The 24,494-nt window shown below is 38.7% G+C and overlaps 1 protein-coding gene across 1 annotated transcript in view; it reads left to right on the forward strand.

Annotated features, from left to right (window-relative positions):
- Positions 1 to 741: 741 nt before the first annotated feature.
- Positions 742 to 24,494, forward strand: part of LOC149187817 (purple acid phosphatase 2-like) — a 63,741-nt gene continuing 39,988 nt past the window's right edge. Inside the window, exons 1-3 of the mRNA XM_089411475.1 lie at positions 742 to 1,269; positions 1,415 to 1,615; positions 2,809 to 2,920. Coding sequence (XP_089267601.1) covers positions 1,084 to 1,269; positions 1,415 to 1,615; positions 2,809 to 2,920 — 499 coding nt within the window. The 5' untranslated portion in view covers positions 742 to 1,083. The remainder of the gene's footprint in view (positions 1,270 to 1,414; positions 1,616 to 2,808; positions 2,921 to 24,494) is intronic.

Genomic DNA, 24,494 nt, shown 5'->3' on the forward strand with positions numbered 1-24,494 from the left:
AGTAAGAACAATAAACTTATTTAAAAGAATGAATATCCACACTTTAACTTATTCTATTATTTTTAGACTATAAACCAACACTAAACCACCAATACTTTGAACAAATTGATTATGAAAAACACCTTTTTATAACCTAATATGAAAAAACTCTTTTTTATAACCTAATAAAGAAAGACCCACTTTCTTTTATGCTCAATTTCAAATAAACATATAACACTTAAATTTCAATAAGATATAATACTTAAATTTCACATAGATGATAAACAAAAATTAAAATTAAAATAAATATATTTTAATTTCTATAATCTGCAGGGACAAAAATTTAAATGATTAAAAATGTGAAAATATTTAGCCCCTCTTGAAATATGTAAGTAAAATTCAGTACTACGTTGAATTTATACCAGATGCAAATCTTAGGGTGCACATTTTTCCAATGACGTTGTTTGAACAGACATTTTATCAATATGTACCGTCCTTTACCGTGTGTGTATATGGTTTATTTTTTCCATAAAAGTGGCCCTATTTTAGCCATTTATAGCTAAAAATCTGAGACAGAAGAATGAGAGGCTCATAATCATGGACTTTTGGACGTATAAAAAATGTGAACGAAATCGATCGGTCAAAGTCAACCAAGTGATCAGAACTAGGTACTTATCGTAATGAATGGTCTTTCATAGGTCGGCCATCTTTATGAACTGATGGAGATATTCAACGAAGCAGTTAAATTAGCTCAGGTTAAAACTAAGACTTAGCTTTCGTTTTAATGCAAACCCGCCTCTTAATGGCAAGTGTACTGTTTTTGATTGGTCAATTTTAACAGATATCCAGTCGCGCCAAAATGTTTGAGTTCTCTGTCAATGAGCCAATCCATCCGTGATCAGAAAATCAACGCTTGAACCATTTTATGGACTGTGTTTAACACAGTTTGGGGTGTGTTGTTGGGTAGGCAAAATGGAAAGAGTAGCCAAAATGTTTTGAGTTCTCTGTCAATGAGCCAATCCATCCGTGATCAGAAAATCAACGATTGAACCATTTTATGGACTGTGTTTAACAGAGTTGGGGGTGTTTTGTTTGGTAGGCAAAATGGAAAGAGTAGCACCAACCAAACAGTACTTTTTCCTGGTGTTTGTATTGGTGGGACTGAATGTTCGTATATCAGTTGAGGGGGGAATTACCAGCAGGTATGTACGTAAGCTTGAGGCATCTGTAGACATGCCCATGGAAAGTGATACTTTTCAGGTTCCCCTAGGTTACAATGCTCCTCAACAGGTGATGCTGTTTCTTCTTCTCATTTTGTTTGTCCTAATTTGGATAGAATAGCCACTATTTTTAGACCTCTTCAATGAAGAATCAATTGCTGTGTCTACTGCATGACTTTGATTTTGCTTGCCTTGATCTGCTGTTGGTTTTCCAGGTTCATATCACTCAAGGAGACCATGTGGGTAGCGCTGTTATTGTCTCATGGGTTACGCCATCGGAGCCTGGATCCACAGCTGTTCTGTATGGCCCTGAGAAATATAAGTACAAATACGAAGCAAACGGTATCGTGACCAGATATAGGTTCTATAATTATACTTCAGGATACATTCATCACTGCACTGTGAGAAATCTAGAGGTATGGATCTACTTATATAAAAGAAGAAAGTCCTTTTAGTATTTGTTAAATTATTAGATCACAGGGATATGCACACGAACAAACCTGGTGAATATGATTTCCTGTTTTGATTCTATGGTCTGCAAACTCACCCTGGGTTTATTCAGAAGGATTTCATGGGCCTAGTTACGATATCATAACAAGATGTAAACAAGGTGATTTGGTTAAAGTCACGGGTTCTCTTGGAAGAAATACATGTTCAAAACCCCATCGACAAATTTGATGCTATTACTGGAAAAAAATAATGGTAGAATAACAAGGTGGGTACTGGAACAATCAAAATGGTTTCTCATGTTAGGTGCATTCTAAAGGTTGGGTGGGGTGGGAATGATCTAACTCTTCATGTTTGTGTGCACTCTAAAGGTTGGGTGGGGTGGGGATGATATAACTGTTCATGTTTGTGTGCACTTTAAAGGTTGGATGGGGTGGGGATAATATAACTCTTCATGTTTGTGTGCACTCTAAAGGTTGGGTGGGGTGGGGATGATCTAACTCTTCATGTTTGTGTGCGCCCATGTCCAACAGTGCGTTGAATCTCAAGGATGCCTATCTAGAGTTCACACAAATGGTCCACCTGCAAATATTGCTACTTGAAATATAGAATTTGTATATGACCTGGGTTTAGATGTGTCTGTGCTTCATATTAAAAACCAATCATGAACTTGTGAAAGGCATCCATGATGTCATGTCTGAATGTTGCAAACTAGCTTTGTATCCTCTGTAATGACTGAAATTTAAGTCAAAGGATTAAAAAAAAGTAAGGCTACAAGAAAATGATATGGCTAAGAGTTTCTTGCAAATGGTCGAGCAAATTGCTCTACGAGAAAGATGGGAATAATTCTAGACGGGGAGTGTTTTGTTTGAGAAACAGAAGTGTTAAGATACTGAGGTTAGTTGCAATGATTTCTCATGTTAGTTCTGGTAACCTTGAATATTGCCCCCTAAAATGTCTTCAGGGTGCCTTAAAATGTCTTCAAGGTGCCATGAAAAGTCTTTTCATATTACAAAATTGTATATTATGTTTATTTTCAAAGAACATATTGAAATTCTATTCTGGTTTGAAAGTTTTTTTTTTTTTTTTAAATTCCAAAAACCATACATATATAAACAATACACTGCTTCTAATGTTTGTGGTTTTCTTCCTTTCGGTGCAGTTGAACACAAAATATTTCTACAAGATTGGCATGGGAAACACAACACGAGAGTTTTCATTCTTTACTCCTCCAAGACCTGGTCCTGACACTCCATATACTTTTGGGGTTATTGGTAGGGCACTAGATTTATCAGCCATTGCTTTAATGAATTATTTGTATTGGGAGTTGAATTTTTTTATTTCGTTTACTTTTCCTCTAAATTATATTGTTATTTCCATTTTTCTAACATTCAAGACCCAAGTGATAGACACAGAAGAGCTTATGTTGTCCTAATCCTAACGCATATACATATCACAGTCTATACCACAACTAACCATCAAAGTATTCACACCACAGATGGAAACAGGCCTGACCCTATGCCTCACAATCAAGCATGTTAAAGATTATCAACCTTCTGCTGGACTGTGGCAAAATTTTCTTCAGAGCAGCTAGAAAGAGTCTTGAATTTTGTCTAGGATCAAAGTATCTGGTTGATTATCACTTTGACCTCTTTTATCTCCTTTCAGTGAGGTATGTCATTTCTAAGTAACTCGGACCAATTTCCTTGAGGTTGGCCCAACATCACACCCAATGATAAGATGTACCTGGTACTCAATGAGGCCCTAATTAACAACAAAATTGGATATATGTCACAAACAGTTTCTATGCTTATGCCTCAGACGGGTAATGTTTCCACTGAATGTCATGCAGAGAACAACAATTTGTGCACTCTTATCAATGCCTCCCAATTGTTCTAGCAAATCCCAATTCCAGCATGCATGTTTCATTGACCTCCCTACACTTTGACACTGAATATGTCTTCAGACTCCTATCTGTGTTTTGAAAGCTGATGCTTAACCAAAAGAACTCCATTTGCTAGTGTTCAAAGATGTAGGTACAGTTGTGAATCTTGGTTTGCATTTGAGTGCTATTCAACTTTACAAAACTTTTGGTCCGCAGGGATTCTTCGTGCCATAAACAAGTTTAACAAAACAACTATAAATTTACCTCGTAATATGAAATTTGCCTCTTGCAACCTGAAAAATGCCACTTATGGCCTATAATCTGCCCTACTGGAATGTTAAAGTCTCAGGATAAGTCTATACCAGTCTTTGAAAGTCTATGAAATGTATGGAATGAGTAGAAAACAACAGCAGTAGAACTTAGCCTTTGTTGAGCACCCTCAAACACCAGAACCTGGGAATCTAAAACTGTGCCTTCAATACATGAAGAATCCTGCAATTCCTTTGCTAATCTATAGCACATTGATGTTGTCCACTTGCCCTGAAGTAACATCTTTTATCATTTACCTTTGTCTCATTAGCATGGTTTTAAATTCCAAAGATTGTTCATGTTTATTTCCTTCACTTTAGGGTTTATAACTTTATCACCATGTTTAACTTATCTATGTTATCATACCGCTTATTTTATGTGGTTTCATAAGCAAAAATTTAGACGATATTGGTCATTGATCTTTGTAACTTAAACAACATTCCTTCATCATTTGGAGTATAAGTCTATACTTTCTCAATTGATTACCAAATTCCCATCCCTCGCATTCTTTAACATGTAGGATGTTAGACATGCTGGGAAGGTTAAAAATTATCTAGTTAGGCAACCTACCTGAGCATTCTTACCCAACCATTGTAATACAACTTAGACAACATGTTGGAACCTATTGAGATAGTGGTCAAATTTCACCAAGACAATCTATTTATGTTTCTCTTTGACATCATTTGTTGAACCCCTTAGACATCACTCATCAAACCCCTTTGACATCAATTATTGAATCGCTTAGTCATGTCAATTCGTTTTCAAACTTTTAAGTGTAAAAGCCATATGCTAAAAAATGAAGATGGGTGTTACCCACTAAAAATGGGTAGCCCTATAGGAGAAAACTTTTCTCCTGTATTGGATAGCGAACCAGCCAACAGCCCTACACATTGCTCAATTATGATGATATGCCACATTTTTCTGCCATTTGCATAGGTCATTCACCTTGCTATTAGTTTTTGTAGCATCAGATGGTGTTTTAGTCTCAAACTTTGTGGAGAGGTTAAAACACATGAGATCTCCAATACCGATAAATCGTTTCTGGAAATTCTACCTAGAGATAGCTTAATTAAATTAATTGACCATGATTTAAATTTTTCCTAAGTCTAACTTAGGAAAACTGGTTAATTAATAGGAATTAATTGAGAAAGGTGAGAATTCTCTAGAAACTCACATGGATCAACTTAGAGATGATCTCAACCATCAGTTAATATTTAATCTTGGCCGTTGAAGTCTCAAATGAAGATTATAAGAGGAGTTCGATGAGGTTGATGGAGAACACACTAGTGTAGATACTTGGTGATTTAGATAGTTCGATTTTCCAATGCATGTGATTTAGTAGGAGAGATTGAGTAGCAGGTGGCAGAGGAGTGAGGAAGTATTTCGATGGAGGTTTCTAGTGCCAGAAGAGTCAGTTTGGGGGAGTGTGAATTTGCCCACAGAGAGGTTGTGCAGGTAGCACACAGAGATAGTTCGATATAGCTAGAGTAGGGTTCAATTTAGTTGCAAAAGGCCGAGAAGCAGTCCAGTAGGCCTAGCGAGTCATCTCCAGAGGTAGAGACAACAACAACAACAACAATCAACAATTTCCAGAGGCAGAGAAGAATGACTTGCGCAGAAGCTCATGCAGGGGCTAAGAGGACGACTTGTAGAGCGAGTTTCAGGCGCTGATTTCTGTCGTGGGGTGAGGAAAATTCTTCACAAGAATTTTGCCAGTATTTCTCTCAGATAGAAATGCCAGTTTGGCGTCCATTTTATTGTGCTCAGAATTACTGTTGCATAATAATAATAAAACCCTCATCTGCTGCACCGGTTTTCTCGCATTAGGTTTTTCCAGGGACAATTGTCACTTTTATGTGTGTGTGCTTACATTTCTCAGTTTCCAGCATTTTATTTTCCGTAGTATTTTTTTGGTGAAAAATTGCAGTGTGATTTATTCGTTATTTGCTGTATCAAATAAACTGCATAATTAATTTACAGTTAGAAGAATAAATTTCCAGTTGCTGCAATTAGACTTGTAAATTTTCACATAGAATCAGAGCACAATTGATACACAAGAGGCTCAAAGACGAAGAGGGAGATATTCGTTACTTAGAGGAAGCAACAACATGATTTCTTTAGGGGCTGCACAGTGCCTAGCCAAGCTGTGCGAATTACTGGACATGGGGTCGAATTTCTAGTTGCAGAGTGCAGGAAGTGTTTGATTTGTCTGAGAAGTAATTCCAGCAGGTAGCAGGTGAGCAACTCAGTGTTTTTGCAGAGTAGATTGATTTGGGTGCAGTTGTTTTTGCAGTAGCAAAATCAACATCAGGTGGAAGAGAAATTGCACACACAAAGGGAGTTTTATTAAAGGGTTTCCAGTTTCTAGGGAATAAAAAATTTCCAGTTGCAGAGGTAGAACTAGCAGGAAGGATTGTGCATTTCGGAAAGGGAGTGCGAATTGTAGAGTAGGTAGCCAAGCAAGAGAGGAGGAGATTCTTGTTTATTTCTTAGTTTTTGAAGATTTTGCAGCTTTGCAGAGATGGTCGTACGAGATTTCCAGAGCAGGCTGTGCGAGTTAGTCGAAATGCAGATCTGGGCAGCAGATTGACTTCCAGTTACTGGAGACAGGTGCCGAAGGAAGTATGAGTTATCTAGTGTGAGTTGCAAAGCAAAGAAGGGTCCCAACTAGGGACTAGGCTTGGAAGGAGATAGTGGGGCACCAGATCCAGGAGGAGGAGTATGAGACTCCAATGTGCTAGATGGGTAGGGTCCATTGTAGTTGCAACAAGGAGATCAATCAGATTAGTTCCATATTGTTGCAGCGGGATCATCAGCTTTGCTATAGGAGCCCACAATATTCAGTAGCAAGAGGATCAATATCAGTTGGTGCAGTCAATTCCGGTGTGATAGTTGCAGATTAGTTGCAGTTAGATGCCAAGGGGGGCAGAGCAGTGTTGATAGTAGTGCAAGAGGCACAATGCGGAGTCAACAACAACACAGATTTCCTAGTGGACAATGTAGAGGTTAGTAGTAGTCAGAAAGTCAAGAGACAGTTGCAGCACAGAGACGCAGTTCATTTAGATACTTCTCAATTGCAGTAGTTGCAGCAACAACAACAACAACAGTGAGAGGGAGTGTTAGTTGGGTTGCAGTGCAAGTGCAAAGTTGGCAACAGTACAGGTTGTACAGTGCAGCGTCAACAACAACACAGATGCAGCATGGTTAAGCTACAACCAATAGCAGATGAATTAGAGTTAGCGCAGTGGTTGATGGACAATAGTAGGCAGCTACAATTGTTAGACATCAATAATGTATATGGGAAGATGATGTAGAGACAGGGTGTTGTAGTAGTGCAACACTAGAACACCCTCATTGCTAAGAGAGAATGCTAGTTTTTTTAGCATCTGATGGTGTTCTAGTATCAAACATTGTGGAGAGGCTAAAACACATGAGATCTCCAAACCCAGCAATCGTTTATGGAAATTCCACTTAGAGATAGCTCAATTAAATTAATTGACCATCATTTAAATTTTTGCTACGTCTAACTTAGGAAAACTGGTTAATTAATAGGAATTAATTGAGAAATGTGAGAATTCATTAGAAGCTCACATGGATCGACTTAGAGATGATCTCATCCATCGATTAAGATTTAATCTTGGTCATTGAAGTCTCAATTGGAGATTATAAGAGGAGTTCAATGGGGTTGATGGAGAACACACAGTGCAAATACTTAGTGAACTAGACAGTTTGATTCTCCAGTGCAGGCGATTTAGCAAGAGAGGTCGAGTAGCAAGTGGTAGAGGAGTGAGGCAGTATTTTGGTGGAGGTTTCCAGTGCCCACAGAGTCGTTGGGGCAGTTCGATGTAGCTAGAGGAGGGTTCGATTCAGTTGTAGAAGGTCGGGAAGAAGTCTAGTAGGCCTACTGAGTCATCTGACAACAACAACAACAATCAACAGTTTCTGAAGGCAAAGTAGAAGGGCTTACGCAAAGGCTCATGCAGGGGCTGAAAGGATGGACCACAAAGCCAATTTCGGGAGCTGATTTCTATCGTGGGGTGAGGAAAATTCCTCACAAGAATTTTGCCAGTATTTCTCTTAGATAGAAATGCCAGTTTGGCGTCCATTTTATTGTACTCAAAATTATTGCTGCATAATAATAATAAAACCCTCATCTACTGCACCGATTTTTCCACATTGGGTTTTTTCGGACAATTGTCCAAAAATAATTGTGTCACTTTTACGTGTGTGTGCTAGCATTTCTCAATTTCTAGCATTTTATTTTCTGCATTATTTTTATGGTGAAAAATTCCAGTGTGATTTACTGTTATTTGTCGTAGCAAATAAACTACATAATTAATTTACAGTTAGAAGAATAAATTTTCAGTTGCTACAATTAGACTTGTAAATTTTCACACTTGCGCCATCTGACATTCCTCTTGAATGAATGAGGGCTACCACTCAACAGGTACTTTAACCACTTTGCAATCAAGTGCTTTTACTTAATGTTTTGGGCATACAAATTTGGATTAAAGGGTGATCTGAATGATTGTCCGATCTTGATTGTAAACTTGTTCTCCCACCTTACTAGCGAGGTTAGTCTTTAGCCCTAGTCTAGTGAGACCTCCTCTAAGGCCTTAGGATTATAGGAGGGGCACTACTTGGAAAACTTGGATTGAAGTAACGTATCTATTACCATTTCATATTTAACATCTTTCATCATTCCCTTGATACTACATCCATCATTCGGGTTAATTGTCATTGGTTCATTGGGATTTGGCACTCACACATCCAAATCCTTGAGTAGTATCGAAAAACTTTGCCTTGGAGGTTGATGCAACTAAAAGAATGAAAAAGAAAAAGATGGCCACAACAAAAGAAAAATAAGAGTTAAAATTCAAAATATGGTCAGGACATAATTAGCGCTTGGGCAAAAGCCTAATAAGAGCTCTACCCCACTCATTAAGTCATCACCTGGTTCTTGAGCACTTGATGCACCATCTCATCATAAGGCACCCTTGCATGTCCCAACCTTGATGAGCGAGACATTGACTCATATTAAGGGGTAAAATAAATGCTATATCATAACAAGCAAGCTTTGATCCTTGAGCTATGCACCATATAAAAGAATTATGAAAAATAAGTAAAAGGAACACTAGAGGGGTGGAAAAAGCAGGCCAAGGAAAGTGGTAGCTCATGCCTCCACGATTGCTCCCTCCATTACATCTATACACTTAGGATGTGGACCTCCATTAGTTGGTCCCTTAGCCATAACACTTAGCCATGAAGTCTTTCCCCTTTGTTGCCACTTATTTTCACTAACACCTATGAATTGAAGGGTTGACCTTGGAAATGCCACCTCCCCTTAGGGGTTGGAAGCATGTAATAAGGTTGATTATCTAGCCGCCACTACAAAGGTAGGGAACACTTTTATGGGATCGGGTCTAGTTAAATATTTGAAGATGATCCCAGTTTGAAGCATTAATATGCCCTTAACACTTAAGTATGGTCCATTTTGATGCATCTATGCTTATTGTCTCTAATGTGTAGTTGCTTTCACTTGAGTTTAAGATGGTTTTGCCAGGTGGTTTTGCACAAAGCACCTGAGGCCTTAAGGGCACACTATTCCACTCCTACTCCACTTGATGCCTAGGCCACACTACACTTTGAGAGAGCATGATGACCTTGCAATTGCAACGTTTCCCTTCTACAACAGAACATTGGGCACCTTGATGATCTCGGCAGTTGATTTACACCCTAGTGCACCCTCAGATGCTAAAATGCTAAGCTCATCTTGCTAAAGTATGGAGGATTCTTGATGATGTACCCAATAGACCCAACGTGCCCTCGAGTTGGCCTTGACAATATGAAATGCATGCCTTGATCCAGAAACTAGATGATGATGATCATCCTCAAGATGATTAGGGACGGCTTATAGTACCTAATGGAGCCTGCACAACTAGAGAGAGAGTACACTATGTTACCTAGATGGCACCCATGGAGATGACGTAGGGCACCCAAAGCTGGCTTTTGTACACATGGAAATGTTTTGGAGATTGATTTGAGGATCCTTCCTCAAGTTGAGGTTGATCATGATGCTTAGAGACACATTGAACTCTTCGATTGCACTCTTGGAGCATTTTGAGCCCTAAAAAGGCATGACGTCATCCTTAGGGAGGCCTTACGACTCACGTGTGGGAAAATGTTGGCATATTTTATTTGTTGAGCTATTCGGTTGGCTTGTAGCCCATTTACTTTGTGTCTACTCAAAGTTAAGCTTGTTTAGTGGCTTTTAGTTGAATTAATGGAAGTGATATACCTCCTATAAAAGGAGGATCACTTTATTCATTTTCTCATCATCATCTTTGTGGATTTCGACCTCTTTAGAAAAGCTCAACTTAGCCTTTGTATTTCACTAGTTGTAGAGATGTTATCTTTTGTGGAGATTTTGCTATTGGAGATTAGTTTGTGTATTGGAGACATCTTTTTGGGATTGAAAGAAGACATTTTCTTGGAAAATTTGTGAGTATTTATTGCATATCTTTTATGGTTTTACATGTAATGAAATATTGCTAGGGTTTTCTAACATTCCTTATGTAAATGCTTTTTTTATTGGAAAGTCTTGGTAAATTATTGCATGTTTAATCTATTTTCCTTAAAATCCCTAGAAAATCTCCTAGAGAGCTTTTCTTCTAGTTAATTTCTCCCCTCATAAAAGATAGCTAGGGTTTGGAAGTGAAAACTAGGGTTTTCTCCCTTACTCCATGCATGAATTTGATATCTCTAAAATTTTAGCCCATAAGACTCCATCACCCAAGTAGGGAAAGGCATTGGGATCCTATTGATGATCAAAACTCATTAAAATTTCTATCTTTTTCTCCTTTCCCAACTTTTTCGGCCCATTAAGGCAAGCTACTAGGGCTAGGGCAAGGACTGGATTCAAATAGGGCTTGAGGATGCAAAATGTTGGAGCTGATTTGGCTTGCTTTCACCTTGACTGAACTCACACGCCCAAAATCTACCTTTGTTCATGGTGAAAAGTGCCTCAGTAGGATTGACTTCATCAACCCTAGGCAATGTAGTGCCTTAATAAATCCTAGTTCTACAGAGAGCTTCAACTCAGGGCCTGTTTGAAGGTTTACCATTCCTTATTGTTGATCATATCTTTAAGTAAACCTTTTCCTTGTGTTTGCATGCCTAGATGTACCATTCTTAAGCTATACTTAAAACCCTAGGTATCAAGCACTCTTTTCTAGGCTTTGTTTATGGTACACTTCCTTTTATTAGGGAATTGTGCTCTAATATGTAGAAAAGGTACCTTGCTTAGCAATTTACATACATCACCTTGAACCAATTGACTTAGAACATCTTTCAGATGATAATCTGGGAAGCCTCTCATGTAATGAAATTCCTCTAAAGAGTAGGAGGTGGAGTGCTAAGGTGACAGTGGCAACCACCTCATTGTTGTATCTCAATCTAGCTCTTTCCTTGTGAGGCCTCTCATAATGCTTGCTAGAAATTGAGGCAATAATTGGTAAATTGAAGAAATAGATTTTAAAGGGAAATAATTCCCCCCCCCCCCCACAAGGAAAGGCTTGTGGGGAAACCCATGGAATGCTTTCCCTCCTTTGTAGATGACATCCCTAGTAACCCATTGCCATAGACTAGTGAGCATCACTTAGGGGGATACAAGTTGGGCATCTGCTAAAGGGAAATACTTATATAAAAAGTAATCTCATATATGAAGTAGACTTAGATATTTGCACTATGGAGAAGGATGAAGGGGCCCTAGGAATGACAAATGTTGACTCTCAAGGCTTGCTTCTTGATGTTAAATGGATTAGAAGATCTCTTTAAGGAAATTCTCATTGGTGAATCTATCTCTGACATCAAATTAATTCAAATTCCCATATGGCTTCAAAGGGATATCTAGTTGGCTAGACATTATTGCATTGAGAGAAATGAGGTGCACTCTATAGCTGTAGTGGAAGAGATGTGTCATATGTCTATTTGTGTCATGTGCATTAACTAAAATGGATCAAAGTGTGAACATTTAAGTTGTAATGTTAGAATAGAAAAAAGTACATTTTATAGCTCTAGTGGAAGAGGTGTCACATGTGTCATGTGCATCAATTAAAAAGGATTGAAAATGACATCTAAGTTCCAATGTCAAAATATAAAAAAAATTGATATCCATCCTCTAATGTGGATAAATGCCAACCTATGAAGATAAATAAAAAGTTGCCCTTAAAAACACTAATATCATTCCCATCTTAACTCTATAATCTTTAAGCATTAGGATTACACTTGGGTATTTTTTTTATCCCTCTTAGTGCTGAATAGATTAGGGTTTAAGATGGATCTATGCTAGTCTAATACTTCAAATTTCTTCATTTACAGATCCTTCTATGTTGAAGTTTGATGAAGATTTGGAATGCATGGCAAGAGGGCTCAGACCACCTTGACTGGAACTTCTAAGGGCATTCTAATGGTAGGGATTTGGGCCATAGTAGCATCTAGTGTTTTAGGTCTTCATTAGGTTCTATTGGCTCTCCCTTTGGAACTAAAAGGAAACTCTTAATTAAGAAGGGCTTATCTTCATGGTTAGGTCTCCAATTACAAATGTTGATGTTTGTCACTTGGGTAGGTACTATCACTGCTCAATCTAGCAGGGGTCCTAAGAAGGGTTCCAAAGGGACTACTACTAGATTAAGTGGCAACAATGAGACTGATCTGTAAACCGCTGTGGATATTCTAGTGGATAGTTCGTCACAACAAATCTAATAATAATATATTAAAATACCATATTTTTACACTATTACAGTTTTATTAAAATTCTATATCTGTAGATTTTACTGTAATTAGTGCATGCATGCGAATGGAAATTATGCAGAAAAGTAGAGAATGACAAAATAAGCTCACACACACATAAGACACAAGATATGCTCTCTGGGAAACCCTTTTGGGAGAAAACCCAACTGGAAGGTGAGGCCGCTTCGCTCTCTTTTTTTGTCTAGAAATATGGCTACAGGTACAAAGAAGTAATGCCTGTGGCCTGTGGGCTGCTACAGTGCACAAATCCTCTCTGTGTGCTCTACCTCCTATCTCTCTTGGCTATCTTTGCTTAACTATGGAACAAAATGCTCTCGAAAGAATGGAATGCCTCTTCCTCTTAGTGGCCCGATTATAACACAACCCGATAGCCTACTAGTGGTTAAGTTTGACTACATCAACTCTTAATTAGAGTTACAAAATAGACTCTTCTAAAGTCTTTTACATCACAAACATGTGGCTAGCCCCTTTTCCATGAATAATGGGGGCTGACGCGACATCCTCCCGAATTATAGGTGTGAAAACAAGAAGGTCAACTTCTGAGTGGCATAACTTTTGCATACAGACTTTGATTGACGTGCTTCTTGCACTGTTGGAAAGGTTTCAGTGTGTAGAATAGCATGAAAAAATATGGGGCTAAAACAACACTTTTTTACTCCCAAAAAACGTCGTTTGATGCCTCAAAACTCTCCTGGAATGTTTCAGAGCCCATTTCGCCAAACAGGGTCCCGCCGGTAAAAACGGTCCTGTGAGCCGATTCCTCCACTTTTTCCACTCCAAATGCATTGAGATGGATGACAAACAATATAATGATCCAATTCAGATCACTCCTCCCCATTTTGGGAGGCTTTTGGTCCCCAAAAGCTTTTACTAAATGAGGTGAGGAAATTTTTCCTCCACCTTCTCTCTGGTCTACCATTTAGCTTTGCCTGAAAGTTGTCACCTCAACCCAATCTGCCAAATGTCATGCTGCCCCTGTCTTGTAGTTCTGGACCTCTTCTGCAAAACTGTATCTTTTGTCAACTATGCTTGAGTGTCTGGTGCCAAATCCTCCATAGAAGGTAGGACCCGTTCCTCTTCCTGATCTAGCATGGAAGGCTCATAGAGATTCAAATTCTCTACATTCCCAACTGAGTAAATGCGCATATATGGTGGTAGACTGAGTCGATAGGCATTATCACCCACCATTTCCAGTATCTCAAAGGGACCATACCTTAGAGCCTTGATTTTCTTACCAGACCCCTACAACCTCTCCTTGTTCAATTGTAGCCATACTCTGTCTCCCATCTTGAATGATTTCTCTGTTCTGTGCTGATCATGCTTGGCCTTATACTTCTCCTGCGACTTCTGCAGTGTTTCCTGTACCTGTAGATGCATCTGCTTGATCTTCTATATAAAATTTTCAGCCCTTAAAGCATCTCTTGTAAGATCCTCCCTCACTCATCATGCTGTCCATATGCAATATCCAAAGGTGAATGTGGAAAATATCCAAAACAAGTCTCAAATGGGGACTTTCCTGTAGAAGTGTGGATTGCTCTATTATAAGAATGTTGTATATCTACTATATTTTCATCCCAAGCCTTTAGATGCTTCTAGTTGTATCCCCTTAGAAGTTGCACCAAAGTCTCGTTGACTACTTCTGTCTACCCATCTGTCTGTGGATGGAATGTTGTAGATCTCTTCAACTTTGTGTCCATCTTCTCCCACAGTGTAGTCCAAAATGCACTGAGAAATCTTGTGTCCCTGTCTAAAATGATGCTCCTTGGTATCCCAAAATGCATCCAAACCTATCCAAAGAACAAGTTTGTCGCTTCTTGTTTGATGATGGTCTTTTTACAGGGCATCAGAAGACACATCTTGCTGAACCTGTCAACTACCATGAACAGGTAGTCATGTCCTTTGTTGTCGGTAAACCTCCCACAAAGTCCATGGAAATGCTTTCCCAAGGACGAGTAGGTATAGGTAAGGGATGATATAGACCCTGTTTCTTGTTGCTAGGATTGTTGGTACAACAAAGCATGCATCCTCTTATGAACCTAGCTACCTGCTCTTGCATCTTGGGCCAATACACATACCTCTGCAAGTTAGCCACAGTCTTCCCTACACCAAAGTGCCTTGCAACCTTGGAGGTGTGAGCCTCTCTAATCAGCTGCAAACACTCACCTTTAGGAACACATAGCTTATCCAACTTGTAGAGTAACCCATCTTGGAGATGGTAGTCAATGGTGTTGTCGCCATCATGCACATGACTCTGACTCTACAACTACTGATACACCTCCTTGAAGTCCTCATCTTTTGAATATGCCTCTCTGTATGCATCATGGGTGAATGGCTCCATGTGCATAAGAGTCCCCAAAGTTGTAATCTTTGATGTGGGTGACCTTGAAAGCATATCATCCAACTTGTTTGTGCTGCCCTTCTTATACTTGATTGCCAAATGAAACTGCTATAAAAACCCATCCACTTGTAATGCCTGGTCTGCTGTAGCTTACTCTGGGCCTGCAAGTACTGTAACGACTAGAGATCTGTGTGGATTACTGTCCCCATTCCCATCAGATAATGCTTCCACTTTTTCATAGCTTGCACCATGGCATAAAACTCCTTATTGTAGGTAGGGTAGTTACAAAATGCCCCATTGAAATACTTTAGAATGGTAGTAAACAGGCCTTCCTCCTTGCATCAAGACAACTCCCATAGCATACCCACTCGCATCTGTCTCCACTTCAAAGGGCCGTTGCAAGTTTGGATATGCTAGAATTAGTGCTTGACTGATCTTCTTCTTTAGCTCCTCGAAAGCCTTTTGTTGACCTTTTGCCCATTGGAAACTCTTGCCACTTGCTGTTATGGCATGGAGCGGTGCTGCTACCGCTGAAAATGAGGCTATGAATTTCCTCAGGCACTGTGTTCCCCCAGTGAAACTCCTGACCTCAAAAACATTAGTAGGCATCGACCATTTCATGATGGCCTCCATCTTGGAAGGATCTATCTTAAGCTCTCCTCCATCGATCACATACTCCAGATACACCAAAGACTGTTGCTTAAACTCAAACTTCTTGAGATTTGCTAGCAACTAGTGCTTCTTCAATATTTCCAGCGTTTGCGTCAAATGTGAAATATGCTCCTCCCAGGTAGCACTATATACTAGTATATCTTCCAGATAGACAATAATAAATGAATCTATAAAAGGGCGTAGTATATCATTCATTAATCTCATAAACGTAGCTGGTGTATTACATAGGCAAAATGGCATAACTAACCACTCATACAAACCTTGCTTGCTTTTGAAGGCTGTCTTCCATGTATCTTCTTCTTTGACTCGAACCTGGTGATATCCAGACTTCAAGCCAGCTTGGTGAAATACTTTGCTTACTACAACTGATCTAGCAGATTGTCTATCTTGGGTAGGGGGTATCTGTTCTTGAGTGTGATTTTATTCAACGCCCTGTAATCTATACACATCCGCTAAGTCCCGTCCTTCTTTGGCACATTGATGATGGGTGACCCACATGGTGATGTACTCGGTCGAATGACACCTTGTTCTAGCAGCTGCTGCAATTGTTTCTTCACCTCACTTGCTTTTATAACAGACTCCCTGTACAAACCAATATTTGGCAATGGGGAGTCTGGCAATAGCTGGATCTCGTGCTCCACTTCTCTCTTAGGTGGTAACCCTTTAGGCTCTCGGAATACATCCTTGTATGCTTGTAACAACTCCTCCAATTGTTATTTATGTTTCTTAGTACACCCCTCTAGGGATGCCTTTACTCTTATTAACTCCTCTTCAGATCGACTTTCTCTTAAAAATAATAAAACATACTTCCTGCTGGAACTGATCAATTTCTTGTCTTGAATGGCACTTACTAGTGAAATTTTCGACTTGCCTTTGTGCGCATTGATGATGAACGATTTTCCATCCTTGAGTCGATACTGGTTAGCTCTCTTCATGAATATTGCATCATGAATGTACATGTATGGACTCCCAAACACGACTCCACATACATCAAGGGGAACCACATCCAAATCTACTTCATCAATAAAATCAACACTAATAGCAAATCTAATTTTGCACTGTTTTGTTACCTTCAACCCTGCATCCTTATTTACCCATCCCAATGGATATGGTTTTGGATGATCACGAACTTCCTGCCCCAACTTCTTGACCAGCTCTGCCACAATGAGATTCGCCTGTGATCTTGAGTCAAACAAAGCATCAATTTGTCTTCTTGACCTCTATCTTTATATGTAAGAGTTTGGTCATTTCTTTCTCTTCCTGTTGCTGAAGGCTACTGAGATTCACCTCCTTCTGCACTGATGTATAGACGATCTTCTCATCCATGTCCGAGCTGCTTTCAACTTGGTTGCTCGAATCAGTGGCCATGAGATTCTTCTTCTTATTATCTTTATTATTTTTCTTCGGGTTTAGCTATGGATTCAACTTCCATCACTTCTCCTCTGTATGGCCATCAATGTTGCAATGGTTGCTAGGATCTTTGCACTGGTCTGCTGTGGCTGCTGTCTTTTTATCTTTTCCCCCTTTTTTCTTGTTCCTCCCCTCCTTAGAAACTTCTTGTTGCTCCTTCTGCTTCGATCCACTTGATTGCGCTCTTTTCAGGCCTATGTTCTTGTTGTGGCCAACAACAACCCCCCTCTTATTTAGTTTTATTATTAATAATAAATAAGTGGGAACCCTTTATCCAAAAAAAAAATAAAAAATTAGTACTAGTATTTCTTTCTAAAATAAATCTTACTATCATAAACTTAGGAGAATACCTGAAAAATAAAAAAAGACTTGAGTTTTATGATAAGTTCGAAAAAAACCATTCTCTCAATAAAGAGCGTTGCATCGCAGAAAGGTAATGGATGCCATCCTACAAACGGAATCCTAAAATTGCAAAATCGCGATGCAAAATCACGCACTTAAAATAGTCATCGCATCGCATGCCTCAAATATCACTTAAGGTGAAATGCCTCAAATCGCAGATATGCGACGGCGCGTCTCGCAAATCGCATATTGCAGAAAACACATGGTAATGGATGATTGCCACACGCAACGGATTAGTGATATTGCAAAGCAAATCACAAAATCGCCTTATCGCAGATCTTCGGGCTCATTATTCGAAAAAGTTTTTCCATAAACCGATGCCTAGTTATGCGCGTTAATGTTAATCAATTAGTTAGTTGGTAATCATTAATGAAATAGGGTTTTGATTTGATCGAAGGGCCATTTCACGTAGGGTGATATATTTTATAAGATTTCGGCATTTAAAGCTTTCCCGTCACCTTTTTCTTATCATTACTCTTGCCTCATTTGTAAATTGCAGGAGCGAAAAGCAGAGAGGTATACATAGCAGTGTTCAGAATATTATGGGAAAGAAGGGTAAAGCTCTGAGTTTTGAAGATAAAGAAATGACGCCCTTGTACACAGACACCACCTGCAATAGAGATGCCGGTGTTACTACCTGGGCAAGCATGCACAACCTACTCGAGGAATAAAATCCTAGAGTAATGGAGGTTACAGCCACTGCAGATTCACGCGGGTCGTCTGAGGCGTCGAATACAGATTTAGCATGTTCGTTCTTGCACCGGATAGCGACGAGGCCCAAGATTCTTCCATAAACGGACATGGTCAAATGGGTACTGGATAGTGCTGATATCACAAACAGACAATTTAAGACTCAGAGCCAAGAACTCATGGAGTCGTTCTTTCCACAAAATTTAAAGTTTATATCCTCTAACAAAAAGCGCGCGAGAGGCGAAAAATAGCACCAGGGAAGCCCGGATCGAGAAACGGAGGCAGTTTCCAATGCGCGATTAGCATCGCTGGGCAAAACCCCTTGAAGAGGAAAGCCTCAGATTACTCAGTCGCCTGTAAACCCGGAAAAGTGTAGGAAAAAATGCTAAAGTCTAAAGGCAAAACCCGAGCTCTAAAACCCGTGGTATTTATCAGAGAAATTCTTAAGGTGGTATGTAAATATCAGAGACCACTCCAAGATTTTTACCAAATGTACAGCATCTACAGACACGCTGGAGACAGAAAGCTGAAGAAAGAGTAGAGTCCATAAACAGGTTAACCAAGTTGAATTGGGATTCTTACTGGACATACTTGGTAAAACCACACAACCAGTGCATAACTCTTAAATGTATCATTAACTCTGCCGAGAAGATGGCGCTAGCACTTGTCGATTCCGTTTTCACACGACAGCTAAAGTCGGAGGTCGGCCAACCAACTCTCCTCAAGCAAATGCTGAACGCTTGCGACTACAAGGAACAGATACATAGATAGTTAATTGCTAGTTTTTGTTTTAGATTCATTTTTAGTTTTAGTTTTGCTTTATTTTTGCCTGAAATAAGGACGGTCATTTAAACCGCTTCCTACATTTTGTAATAAACTATTTTTAGATTTAGCTAGTAGTATTTAAACCCTTCTCATGCATTTAGAGAAGGGTCCTGAAATTTATCAAAAACTTGTCCTTAGAACATGCACTTTTGCACCTTCCGAGGAGGTTTTGATGAATGAATGGAACATGATTTATTGATATCTGTGTTTAATATCTACTACTGAAATTGCACTTTTGTACTCTTAGTGGATGTTAAATTAAGAAGAGATAGATCATTATTGCTGAAGCTTATGAGTAGAACTTGTTATAAATGGTACTTTTATCTCTTAACAATTTCTGCTTATGCGTTGAAGTGATATTCAAGTTCAGTTATTTATATATGAATGCTTGAGTTATCATTTGGCACTTTTGTACGGTGATAACTATTTTATTTATGCTTAATATATGAGTAACTTATTATGCGATATGTTTTTCACAATTGTTTCGTCTAACTTTTTATACGAAATGGTTTATCTTTATTGAATTCTTTTCTTATAGCAATTGAATGATCTTTATTACCAATTGCCATTAGAAATTATTTTAGATCGCATAATTGAAAGATTAAATCCCGGGTTAGTTTTAGAATTAGATATTTCTATTCATTAGAATACAATTGCATGTTAATAAATTAGATTTAGAATAAAAGCATTTACTTAGACAATATTAGGAAGGAAATATCAATTCTCAACACACACACACATAAATTGGGAAACTGGTCCCATATCCCCAGTCGGACCCACTATACCAAACAGAAAAGGAGCTGCTAACCAAGGTCCGGACCGGGTGGGTACCCCCCTTGTTGTAGACCCGATTTTCGGGGCTTCAACATATTTGGCTTTAGAAGGAGGGCCTCGAACTGTGAATGGCAAGTAAATCTAAATCTAAATACCATTTTGAGAGTAAATAGCCCTCACCATCTCCCCCGACTTCTCCATCGCATTTAGAATCTTTAAATCTTGAACAAGAAGTCGATAAAACAACAACCACTGCCACAAACCCAAACATTTCAGAGAAATCTACTATTGAACCTCCTGAAGTTGAATCTTTGATTCATAAACTTCAACGATTTTTTATATCACCCCAAAAATCTGAAAAATCTCAAGGTAGTGTGACTTCGCAATATAACCCTTCTCATCCTCTTACCAGATTGAAGAGTGAAAATTTTGGTATTGAACCAACTGGGTTACCTCTACCTGCAAGGAAGAGAGCAAGGAAATCACCTAAAGGGTCTGATAGCGAGACTCTTTCGTCATCATCATCCATCTCAACCTCTCCATCGCGAAGTCAACCATCCACCCCTCCACTTCAGATTATTGTCCATTAGACCACTGGAACTTCGACATCTCCTTCTCAATCATCTGGAACCATAATATCCTCATCTTTCCAACTGCAAGGAACATCGTCTGCGCTTTCCTCTATTAGTAGTTCAACGATGGCCCAAACTCCATGGAATAACCCAGGGGCAGTCTTAATGCCTGCGCCCTTGAGTCAAATACCGACCCATCCTAAAAAATGGTTGCCTAAGTTCAATCCTGAAACAGGCATGCTAGAAAAAGAACATATAAATAACTTTATGTTATCTATAAATCTCAATGGGGTTACTAATGAAGACGCTATTGTTCGGCTCTTTCCTCACACTTTGCAAGGAGCAGCCGGATCATGGTATTTCTCATTACCATCCGGATCTATCACTAGCTGGGATATTTTCCAAGAACAATTCTTGACTAAGTTCGGGGATGACAGGTCTATTGCGACACTAATCAACGACCTGTCTAATCTTAGGGTTGAATCAAGGGAACCTATCAAAGATTTTAACTCACATTTCAATAAATTTTTGAACAAAATTCCTACTGCTTCCAAGCCTAGCGAAGAAGTTCGAAGTGAATGGTACATCTCTACTCTACCATCAAACATAGCAATCTTCGTTGATAGGGCTAACAAAACAACTTTAGCTGACAATATGAAAAAAGCAATAGCGGTAGAGAAACGTATCATAACCTTAGAAAAGAAAAATTCCGTTGATGAACGAAAATCTAAGAAGGTTACTTTTAAAGAAGATCCAAAGAAAAACAATCGAAAGACCCACTCGATTTAGAAGGATTGCAGAAAGTTTTGAAAACCATGTCTAACGAAATGGTTGACATTAAGAAACAAGTAGCAGAGACCTCTTCTAAAAAGCCTTACAAGCCTTATAGAAGAAATCCTTCGACTGATTCAAAGCCTCCCAATGCTATCACAAATGTTAAATCAGAAGAAGAAGAAGAAGAAGAAGAGGAAGTTTCTAACGAAGAGCCTACTGATGAAGAAGAAGTTGTAGAAGTACAGGGTATGTGGGATTTCATCCTCCCAGATGAAGAGGATCAAGAGGCATCACCAGTTAGTACTAGAAGTAGAAATCAACTCGATCCTCCACAACCTACTCCGAAACCGAAGAGCGCAAGCTCAACGTCTAAGGATAAAGTCGCAGGTAAGAAAACGTCACCCAAAGCGACTCAAACAAGCCCAGTCCAAACAGATTCACCAACTCCATCTAAAACATTGATTGTTTTTGATGAGATGGAGTATAATATCATAGAAGACATGAAGAAGACTAGGGCTAACATTACTTTTTATGAATTGAGCAAGTTAAAACATCAGCAAAAGATACTTTTGAAAGAGTTACATGCAATACCTGTTGCACCTCTGCCCGCTGCTGTAATCTCGCAAGCTTCCCACGAGATGGGAAGACCTCCAACTAATGTGACTAATAAAGTTGATCCAAACGATATTGCTCTAATTGGAGGAAGGTCAAGATCTCATACTCCCCCATTTCTTCTTACTTATGAAGTTTTCAACAAAAAATTGCATAATTGTTTAGTAGATTCAGGAGCTTCATCTAATATCTTACCTAAATCAATATGTGCAAAGTTGAATGTCCAACCTCAAAAATCTGCAGTATGCATAGTTCAGCTGGACTGGTCGCAGGTTGAAGTGATCGGTGAACTAAATCAGGTTACCATAAGGCTGTCATCTAACCCAAAGGTATGTCAAGTTATCGATATTTTAGTTGTAGACATTCCAGAATTTTATGGCCTAATTCTTAGCAGAGATTGGTCTGAAAAGCTTCATGGATATTTTGCAACTGACTAGTCGCATATGTGGCTCCCTTACAATGGTAAACCAAATCAGATAAAGGTTGAGCGAGAAAGACATCAAAAATACATAGTAACAGAATTGGAAGGAGAAAATGAACCTGTAGCATACAGCAACAACATAATTGGCAACTATTCTGTTGACTCTTTCTTAGGAAATTTTAATGCTCATACTTTGCCTTACTTAGAACATTCTGTTTTATCTCAAGTAGAAATTTTTTCTCAAACAGATAGTTCTAAATGTGTTAATTTTATAGATAGTCTCGTAAATAAATCTTTATTTTGGAAGTTATTTTTTGACGGTTCTAAGTCTAACGAGGGAGCAGGAGTAGGATGCGTGTTAGTCAGTCGAGAGGGAAACAAAACTATGCTAACTTGTAGACTTGAGTTCGATTGCACTAATAATACTGCAGAGTACGAAGCCTTAGTCCAAGGATTATACAAAGCGATCAAATTAGATATCAAGTATCTACAAGCCTTCGGAGATTCTGAAATTGTTATCAGACAGGTACGAAATACTATACATTGTCTATCAGGTCATTTAAAGCATTATCAATCTTTAGTACAAGATCTGACTGAGCATTTTATAGCATTCAATATTTCATCAATTCCCAGACTCTAGAATGCCAGTGCTGACCTCTTAGCAAACGTAGCTTCCAAGCTCATTCCCTCAGAAGACTATAGCCCAGATAGATTTTCAATCGAATTAATCTTTAGACCCTCGATTCTTGATAACATTACCAATTGGAGAATTTTCAACGATGATCCTAATATTGTAAGCTTCCTCACATCAGAGGGATCTTACACCAATCAGATAATTGATGAAGACCAACATGATAAACAATTGCAACAAGATAGCACTAATAATGCTATGCCAAAATCAGTAGTCAAATTAGAAGACCTATATGATTTGAAAGATCGATTCAAAAGATCTACCAATTCAAAACTTCAAAGTTCAACTCTGAACTATGAATTAGTAAATCTAGGAACTGATACCAAGCCACATAATATCAACCTAGGTCTTGGCCTAGCTCCTGAAGAAAGATTAGCATACATTTGTCTCCTAAAACAATACAAAAGTGTCTTTGCCTAGAACTATGATGAACTTAAGACTTACGACACTTCTATCATTCAACATACTATCCCAATGATAAACGATGAAAAACCTGTCCAGCAAAAGCTGAGAAAGATCCATCCTAATCTAGAGAACCAGATCAAATCTGAACTCAATAAATTATTGAAAGCCAAAATCATTTTTCCCGTTCGACATTCTAAATGGGTTTCCAATATGGTTCCCGTTAGAAAGAAAAACGGAGACATTAGAATTTGCATTGACTTTTGAAATCTTAACAAAGCCTGCCAAAAGGATAATTTTCCTTTGCCTCCCATGGAGCAAATATTACAGGCAGTTGTAGGATTATAATTAATGTCCTTCTTGGATGGTTTCTCTGGCTACAACCAAGTTTTGGTTCATCCCGTTGATCAATTAAAGACCACATTCAGAACCAAATGGGGTACTTATGCATATCAAAAGATGCCTTTCGATCTGATCAATGCTGGTGCCACATTTCAAAGGGCCATGGACATCGCATTTAAGAGATTAGTAAACAAATCAGTAGTAATCTACTTGGATGATATCACTGTATATTCCAAAAAAAGAGGGAATCACCTCAGAGACTTAAAACAGATCTTCCAACGTTGCCAAAGGTATGGAATTTCACTTAATCCAAAAAAGTCTTTTTTTGCATTAAGTGAAGGAAAACTTATTGGATTTATGGTGTCAAAATCTGGAATCCATATTGATCCCGACAAAATCAAGGAGATTTCCGAAATACCCTTGCCTCACAACAAGAAAAATATGCAATCTTTCCTTGGCCAGATTAATTTTGTAAAGAGATTTGTTCCCGACTTTTCAAGGATCGTATCTCCCTTACAAGCAATGATTAAAAAGAATTTAATCTTCAAATGGGGCCAAGACGAATATGAAGCATTCAATCTGATTAAACAAGCAATTGTAAACGCTCCATCTTTAGCAACTCCAAATTTTTCCGATCCTTTAATTTTGTATACATTTGCCTCTGATAGATCATATGCTCTGATACTCACCCAAGTAAATCAAGACAAGGCAGAAGCCCCAATTGCCTTTTTCATTTCAAATCTACAAGGGGCTGAATTAAATTATTCAGACGTCGAGAAACAAGCTTATGCTGTTTTCAAAGCAATCAAACATTTCAGACCCTTTTTGCTTAAAACCCATACAAAAATCATAGTACTCTTTCCAGCGGTAAGAAATCTTTTAGTACAGAAAGACATGGGTGAGAAAAGATCCAATTGG

Source organism: Pinus tabuliformis, chromosome 3_1 (assembly GCF_031772625.1).
Source record: "Pinus tabuliformis cultivar Carrire ecotype Pingquan chromosome 3_1, CPIR1, whole genome shotgun sequence".
NCBI classification, from domain to species: Eukaryota; Viridiplantae; Streptophyta; class Pinopsida; order Pinales; family Pinaceae; genus Pinus; species Pinus tabuliformis.